General features: G+C 55.0%; 1 protein-coding gene across 1 annotated transcript; it reads left to right on the top strand.

The window, feature by feature from the left end:
• The first annotated feature begins 2,574 nt into the window (after positions 1-2,574).
• Positions 2,575-8,723, top strand: SNAI1 (snail family transcriptional repressor 1). The gene is made up of 3 exons (XM_059705330.1): positions 2,575-2,753; positions 3,386-3,913; positions 7,712-8,723. Exons 1-3 carry the CDS (start codon positions 2,672-2,674, stop codon positions 7,894-7,896), a joined length of 795 nt encoding a protein of 264 aa, XP_059561313.1. The 5' UTR covers positions 2,575-2,671; the 3' UTR covers positions 7,897-8,723.
• The last annotated feature ends 92 nt before the right edge of the window (positions 8,724-8,815 follow it).

Below are 8,815 nucleotides of genomic sequence, written 5' to 3'. Positions count from 1 at the left end.
GAACAGAGAGAGATGCATATATCTTTTCGAATTAGTGTTTTCGATTTTTTGAGATAAATACCTAGAAGTGGAATTGTTGAGTCATACAGTTTTTTAAACATATTTTGAGGAACCTCCCTACTGTTTTCCATAGTGGCTGTACCAATTTACAACTCCACCACTGAGCCACCCTGGCCAGGGCCCCTGGGGAGTTTTTTAAAATGCGAATACAGCCCCCAGCCAGTTTTTCTCAGTGGTTAGAGCATTGGCCTTCAGACCCAATGGTCTCTGGTTGGATTCCTCTAGGGCACATACCTCAGTTGCAGGCTGGATCCCGGGCCCAGGTCAGGGATCTAAAAATCAATGGAAAAATATCCTTGGGTGAGGAATTTAAAATAAATAAATAAATGGCGAATACTAGAGACCCCATCCCTATCATTCGGATTACATACTATGACTGTGGGGGTGGGGTGCAGGCCTGGGCAGTCTGGGCTGAGAACCCTGGGATGCAGTTGACTTGGGAGAATTGCTGGGAGGAGCAAAGTCACCTGTTGCTAGCTAATGCCAAAGTTTTCCAAAGTGGCTGCACCCAGATGCTCCCCCAGCATGGGACAAGGCCCCACTGTCCTCACAGCCTCATCAGCACTTGATATGGACCAAATTTTAACTTTTTGTCCTGCTGATGGGTGAGAAATCGCATCTCAGTGTGGTTTTAATTTGCATTCCTTTCATTACTAATGAGGCTGAGCAGTTGGTGAAATTAATGCTGAAACAGAGACTGCAAAGGAGCCAGCCAGGTGAGGATCTGGGGGAAGAGAGATCTGGGGGGCAGGGAGGATGAAGAGCAGGTGCCAAGGCCCGGTGCGGGGCCAGGGCTGAGATGTGAGGAACAGAAAGGAAGTGGGCGGGGGATCACTGCGCATGGGGAGGGGGAGAGGGGCTCCAGACAAGGTCAGCAGAGGTGAGATCAGGGCGGAGGGCTGTGGTGAGGACTTTGGCTTTTACTCTGGGTGAGCCAGGAACATGGGAGGGGGAGCAGAGGGACAACATGGCCTCACTCCCTCTGGCTGCATGTGGAGGAAGAATCATGGCTGAAACTATACATAGACATAGGAGAGAGTGTGTTCTTCATAATGACTATGGCCCACCCTACCCTGGGCTCACCCACTAGAACAGGGTAAGGATGACTGTTTTGCACACAGATGTTATCCCTAGTACCTATGGCCCAAACAGACGGTCGTTCCTGCCTTCATTCTAGGTGGGGAGTGGAGGGACTTGCAGGTTTTCATAGTCCTTGATTCACAGGTGGAACCAAGTTAGGCCCCAACCCCTACCCCAGGCCTGGCATAGCCCCTTCTGGAGTCAGTGGGCTCACAGGAGAGCTGTGGGTGAGGGTACAGCTGCCCCTCCCCTGGGCCCACACCACCTGGGATCAGGCCGTGCCTCCTGTGGAGCCCAGTTTTAGGTCCTTTAGACACACAGGACTGGTGACCTCCAGATGAGGAGACCTGCCTGGGCACCACATTTCCCTCCTCTCTCCCACCTGCCCAGAGAGATCTTTCTCCATGAAACCTAAGCAGGACCTTCCGCAGCTGAAAATCCTTCCTTGGCTCCCCAGTGTCCTTGGGGCAAAGTTCAAACTCCTCTAGACCCTGGAGGCCCAGCTGATCTGACCCCTCCCGGCCTACCCACCCCACCCCCACCCCTGGAGCTGCTCTCAATGGCTCTGCGGTGGTTACTGATTCTTACCTCGGGCCTTTCCCCTCAGCATTTCTGCATTTCTTCTGGGAAACTGTCCTGGATCCCCTATCAGGTGACCTGCCTCTTGACTATCACAGCGCCCTGTAGTCTCCCCCCACCCCCATCAAAGCACACTTTCCTTTGCATTGTAATCGTCTGTTTACTCCGTCTGTCTCCCCCACGGGACGGGGAGCCAGCTAGTCTTCGTTAGAGAGCGCGAGTGTTTTGTTCAGGGCTGAATCCCCAGCTCCTGGACCAGTGCCTGGCCCATAGTGGGCGCTCAGTCAACATTTACTAAGCGAAGGAACGAATGCATTTTGCTCAATGATGCCAGATAGCTTTGCAAAAAAGCTACGTGAGGATGTCCGCTTCCTCGCCTCCTCCGTTGAAATGTGTATTGTTCCTCGTCTACCCCATGCTCTGTGCGAAGTGCCAGCCGGGCCGAGGAAATTTCCGCCCTCTCCCCAAGCTGGGGGCCCAGGCGGTTACGGAACGGCAGGTGCCCCGGTCCTCCGTGCGGGACGCCAGGGGGCGCCAGAGGCGGCCGACCGTGTAGCGCTGAGCTGGACAGGGCGCGGGGTCCGGAAAGGGGTCCCTTCACGCCTGGGGGAATCCCTGCGCCCCGCCCCGCCCCCCAGCCGCTCGCCGCCGGGCGGTCAGTGCAGCTCCCACTGCACGACGTTGGAACAGCCCCCGCCCGGCTTTCAGCGCCACGCGGCGCGAGCCCCGCCAGCCCCTCGCGCACCTGCTTGGGGCGTGGCCTCCGGTAAAGCTGCTCCTCGATTGGCTCAGAGGTGACAAAGGGGGCGGGGGCTGTCGTGGCCCCGCCCCGTTGCTGAGTCTTAAAGGAGTTGGAAGCTCCCCTTCGCTCACAGCGCAGCGGCTCGGCCTCGCGGGGGAGTGTCCTTACGACGCCAGTGCGGCCCGGTGACCCCGGCTTGCTTCGGCCACCATGCCGCGCTCTTTCCTCGTCAGGAAGTCTGCCTGCACCCGCCGGAGGCCCAACTACAGCGAGCTGCACGACTCTTCTCCAGGTGAGTGAACGGAGGCCCCGTTGGGGAGGGTTTGGGGGGCTTTTTAGGGGGGCGGACCTGGGGGAAAGGACGAGGGGCCATAAGCGAGTCAAAGGAGTCGGCGCGGGGACCTGCGAGGCCAGGGGCATGCGGAGCCCGCGGCAGGTGGATCCGGGCGGTTGGGGGAGGGCCTTCCGAGGGCGACGGTCTGGGTTTGAGGGCAGGTCCTAGCTGCCAAGAAGCAGAGGAAGCCAGCGAGTGAGAAATGAGAGCCACTTCTTAGGGAGAAACACTGCCCAGGGCTGGGGAGAGTCCGGAATCCGGAGGATTTAGGGATAAAGGGGACGGGGGCGGGGGGGGGGGGGCGGGGAGATGTGTATGGGGAGAGGGAGTGGGACATGGGTGGTGCCTCAGCTGGGGTGGTTGGGGTGCTGGGAATTCCAGAGGGAATTGCCCCCATGAGTTGGGGCTGGGAAAGGGGATCCTTTTTAAGATGTGGAGGCAGAGGTGGGAGAACCAGGATCTGAGTGAGGCAAGAACCTAAAATATTACGTGTCAGCCCCATTCTACCCCTGGCCCCTAGCAGGCCGATGTTTGTTGACCGACTGACTGATCTAATGCCCGACCCTACCTTTGTCTCCGTCTCTTCACAGAGTTCACCTTCCAACAGCCCTACGACCAGGCCCACCTGCTGGCGGCCATCCCGCCTCCGGAGGTCCTCAACCCCACGGCCTCGCTGCCCACGCTCATCTGGGACTCTCTCCTGGCACCACAAGCCCAGCCGGTTGGCTGGGCCTCCCTTCTACCCCGGGAGATCCCCAAGGTGGTTGAGCTGACCTCGCTGTCGGACGAGGACAGTGGGAAAGGCTCCCAGCCTCCCAGCCCACCCTCGCCAGCCCCGTCCTCCTTCTCCTCCACCTCAGCCTCTTCCCTGGAGGCCGACGGTTACGCTGCCTTCCCGGGCTTGGGCCCATTGCCCAAGCAGCTGTCCGGGCTCTCAGGGGCCAAGGACCCCCAGTCTCGCAAGGCCTTCAACTGCAAATACTGCAACAAGGAATACGTCAGCCTGGGTGCCCTCAAGATGCACATCCGAAGCCACACCCTGCCCTGCGTCTGTGGCACCTGCGGGAAGGCCTTCTCCAGGCCCTGGCTGCTGCAGGGCCACGTCCGGACCCACACCGGTGAGTGCCCGTCTCACTGCCCCCTCTGCCTTCTTTACCAGCTCTTGTGAGACTGGGCTTGCTGTCCACTTCAGACTGTAGACACCGAGTCTTAGGACTTTAGCTCCAGAGTTCCGGGGCCTGGCTCTCTGAAATGTTTGGAAGAAAAATGTCTTCGTTCATCAGCGAAGCAGATGGGTTAAGGGGATAACTTGACAAGTACCTCTGCAATCTCAGTTTCTCAGCCAAATGGGTTAGCGCTCGATGTGGGAAAGGTGCCACCAACACCTTGCTGTTGGAGCCAGGTGTGAAGGGGCCCTCCCTGCACCACCCTCTCCAGCCCACCCCCACCTCAGCCAGACAGGATGTTGTTAGAGGCCCCCCACCTGGCTCTGAATGCCGCTTGGAGAACTTTCTCAAACCTTGGGCTGCTGATGTTTTACTCTGAGCCTCAGTTTTCTCATCTGTTAATTGAGCATAAGATACCTGGGGCGGGGGTATATCAGGGGTGGGGGGAAGGTTCTGTGTGGGTTAAATGAAAGAAAATACAGAAAGCACCTGAAATGTGTTTGTTACATGATCCGCTTGCACAAAAATGGGTAGTTGGTATTTGTTCTGCTTCCATGCTGTGTGACCTTAAGCAGGTGATTTAACCTCTCTGAACCTCAAGAGTGTGATTGAATAATCTTATAGGGTGGGTTACGAGGGTGTTTTATAAGGTGGCCATCAAGATTCAGGGGCTCTAATCACTTTATAATAAGCTATCAGGATGGCTCTCCCCACCCACACCTTGGAGTAGATCAATTCAATCCTAGTATGCAGACCCGGGAACACCTTTGCTGGCAGAAAACACGATTATGTCTTGGTATTTCAAAAATACTTAATGTGTAGAAAATTGTGAGATGGAGCCCTTTCTGTCCTTTAACTTTCTAGAGAATGGGCAAAAGGTAGCCACTTTTCAGAACTTGAATGATGGAGGCTGCCATGTTTGGGGCTGCTCTTTTGGGAGTGACTGTTGAGGGAGAAGGTTCAAGGGTCATAGTATCAGCTTTGGGGTCAAACGTTCTGGTTGGAGACTCAGTTCTGGCATTTCCTGGCCCAGGCAGGGACCGATCTCGGAGCCCCGAGGGTCAGTGGGGTGGTTTGTGAGGAAGACAGTTTGCAGGCATTATTGGTGTCGTTAGCACTCCCAGAAAGTGACCCTGGCATTCTCCCCGGCTTGCAGACTACGGCTACCCATTTCTCTTACTCTGTGCACCAAGGGTCCTGATTTTAACATGCACCAGTCCAACTCCCTGGCCTCTGTCCTGGGTGCCTGCCAGCTGATGGGGCTCCATTTGAGGTGAGTTGGAGCCACCCTGGCCCTCCTCTCTCCTCTCATGAGACATTATTTTAATGTAAAGGCACGGCTCAGACAGAAAGCTTGTTGAAATTCACCATGGCCATCCTCATTGACACCCATTGTGTGCCTTAATGGTGGCCCTGGTGGGTGGGGCTGGCGGGGTAGAGCAGGTGCATAGGGCATCAGTGCCCAGCACCTGTTCTGGGCCGCAGCTGCTGGCCCACAGCGTGTCAGGCCCCTTTAATCCGGGGAGTATCGCATGTACAGTGTCCCCCTTGGCAGCCTTTGTCCCTGCCAGCCTGGTGCTGATTTCACACTCGCCAGGAGCACCATAAAGGCGTCTGGGGGGGATCAGTGAGGGGTGGAGGTCTGTGCCTCCTGCTTGCACACAAACCTCCACCAGACCTCCTTCCCCTTTGTTCAGGCTTACGTCTAGGCACACTTAGCGTTGAAAGTGTTCATTGAGCACTTGCTGTGTGGAAGTCAGTGCTCGGGGCTCCCTTCACCGGTGTTAACACAGTAATTCCATCAACTACCTTAGGAGGGAGATGCCATAATCCCCACCTTACAGACGAGGAAACGGAGGCACAGAGAAGGAAGTTACTTTCTCGAGACACAGCTTATAAGACGGGGGCCAGGCTCCTTCACCTCCCCGAGGTGGTTAGAGGGAGGTGGCTTTCTGCGCCCTGGGGAGTACAGAACTCCAACTCATTTGCCAGGTTTGCTTAACCTTTGTTCACAAAGGAGTGTGTGAATGAGGAGGAACTTCACTTAGACCAGCGGTTCTCAGCCTTCTGGCCCTTTAAATACAGCTCCTCATGTTGTGACCCAACCATAACATTATTTTCGTTGCTACTTCATAACTGTCATGTTGCTACTGTTATGAATCGTCATGTAAATATCTGATATGCAGGATGGTCTTAGGCGACCCCTGTGAAAGGGTCGTTCGATCGCCAAAGGGGTCTCGACCCACAGGTTGAGAACCGCTGACTTAGACCTTGTAGAACGCAATCATCAAACTCTTCAGGCCTGGTATACAGAGGGTGCTCAATAATGGCAGAGCAAATTACATCCCTTTCCCAATTCTCTGGCTAGGTAGCCCCCCTTCTGCTTCAGGAGACAGCTTTTGAACGGATAGGTCCCACAGTCAGCCTCAGGCATCTGACTTCTGGACCCCTTCTTCCCAGTGCCCAGTACAATACCCCGGCACCCAGTAGGCTGCTGTAATTCATTCATTCCCTGCTGTTCTTGAATTCCAGCACTGGGATTTAACTAGTGGGCCATGGCCTAGGGGCTTATCAGTGGGAGGGAGGAGAATTGCATTTGATTGATTGCTTTTCTTTCTTTTTTGTTCTTGAGAATTGTATTTTTTTTGGAAAAGACTATTCAGTTTTAGAAAATAGTGCCCAGCACATAGTGGGAGCTTTATAAGTATTTGTTTAATGAGTTACTATTCTGGCTTTTTATTTGGGAAATGCTGCATCCCTAAGAAAAAAAACCAAAACATAACACTGTCATAACATCCTCTTGGTGGCGACAGTAATTATGACAAAGGTGATAGGGTGACTGATGTCAGGGGCTTCTGAGGTCTTCACAGAATTTATTCATTGTACAAGTGCTTACTGAGCACTTACTGTGTGCCTAGTGTATAAGGCTTCCAAAAACAATCTCATCCAGGCAGGTGGCTGGAGGCTCACAGGTGGGGAGGGGTTTTAAACAAGTCCTAAGGTAAAAGGGTTCTGTAGCCTCTTGGGGGGCAGGCAAGGAGACTTGAAATTACCCTGAGTGTGATGAGCTTCAGTTTGGCCCAGAGCCCAGCCAAATCTGGGGTGGACTGGGGGCCGAGGAGACCTTTGAGGCCGACTCTTAATGCTCTATCCCCAGATGAAGCCAATTCAGGAGGCAGGACAAGGAACACCCACCACAGCCTCCTTAACTGAGCGGCCGTCTGTGGAGGGGTCAAAGTCAAGGACTCAGTCAGGCTGCGTGGTTCCTGCTGGCTGGTCCTGCATATGCTATGGGCTTCCCTGTGCCTCAGTGTCCTCCTCTCTAAACGGAGGCAAGGACAGAACTGAGTGAGAAGTGTTTTACACTGTCCCTGGCACAAAGTAAATGTTCAGTAAACGCAGTTGCCATCACTTCCTGCCGGCACTGTGTGGATGACCACATTATTCAACATTCGCTGGTACCAACCCCCTGTGGGTGGGGGGTGAACAGCACCTGTTACATGGGAGCAAATGGAGGCTCAGGAGCCAGAGGACTTGCTCCAGGCCACAGGGTGGGACGCAGCAGGGCTCCCAATCAACACCAGGCCTTTGGACACCGGGATGGCCTGGTTTTCTGGGTCACGGGGCTCCGTCAGTGTTGGGGTGAGCAGGGCTCTAAGGGCTGGGGTGGGTGGGTAGGGATCTTGATAAATCTCAGCTGTTGTCAGAGACCGAGCAGTCTCCTGACCGCCTCCTGCTTTCTCTCCCCAGGGGAGAAGCCCTTCTCCTGCTCCCACTGCAACCGCGCTTTTGCCGACCGCTCCAACCTGCGGGCCCACCTCCAGACCCACTCAGATGTCAAGAAGTACCAGTGCAAGACGTGCTCCCGCACCTTCTCCCGCATGTCCCTGCTCCACAAACATGAAGAGTCAGGCTGCTCAGGGGGCCCCCGCTGACCCCCACGGCTGCTTCTGCCTCTCCAGACCCTCCCCCTGCAGCGGCCTCCCCCAGCTCTGGAAGGAAGGACCCCTGCATCCTTCCCACCGCCGTGGAATTCCCTTCTGAGCTCCCCTCTTGGCTGTTGTAGCTTCACAGGGCGCTGAGGACCATTTCCAGTGTGTCTGCTTGGGGGGCCTCGGTTGGCTCTTTGGACGGATAATGGGAGGGTGGCCCCTTCTGGCAGCCACTGCTCCCCAGCGAGCGTTCTGGAGTTGGCCTTGATGTGTGAGCTTGTGTATCCAAAACTGTTTGGATACAGCTGCTTTGAGCTACAGGACAAAAGCCAACAGACTGATAGAGGCTCCCACCCCACTCAGGGGACCCCACTCCTCCCCACCCCAGAAACCCTCAGGACACCTCTCCAGGAGGTGTGAGTAACTGCAGCGATCCACCCCCGGGGTGTCCACGGGGCCTGGGGGGCGGTCTCTGGCACAAGGACATGTCTAGACCCCAGGAAGCCCCAGGCCCGGGCAGCTATTTCAGCCTCCTGTTTGTCATGGTGGCACCTGTTTCACGGGCAATTTAACAGCGTCTCAAAAGGGAATGTGAGTAATTGCCGTCACTTGTCAGGGGCCCAAATAGGGTGCTTCGGCCCAACCAATGTGTCTCCCAGAACTATTTTCAGGGACCCAACAGGTGGGCCCAGGAGGAAGATGTTTACATTTTTTTAAAGGTACACTGGTATTTATATTGCAAGCAACATTTTGTACTAAGGAAACATTTTGTATAGTTATATGTACAGTTTATTGATATTCAATAAAGCGGTTAATTTATATGTAAGAAAGTCTTGTTTTCTAGAGAAGCGGGTATTTTAAAGGGCCTTTAGGGAGGTGGTGAGGGGGGGAGGGATTGGTGGAGCTCAGAGAATACTGACGC

This window comes from Myotis daubentonii, chromosome 8 (assembly GCF_963259705.1).
Source record: "Myotis daubentonii chromosome 8, mMyoDau2.1, whole genome shotgun sequence".
Lineage (NCBI taxonomy): Eukaryota > Metazoa > Chordata > Mammalia > Chiroptera > Vespertilionidae > Myotis > Myotis daubentonii.
This window is presented reverse-complemented; position numbering and strand designations above follow the sequence as displayed.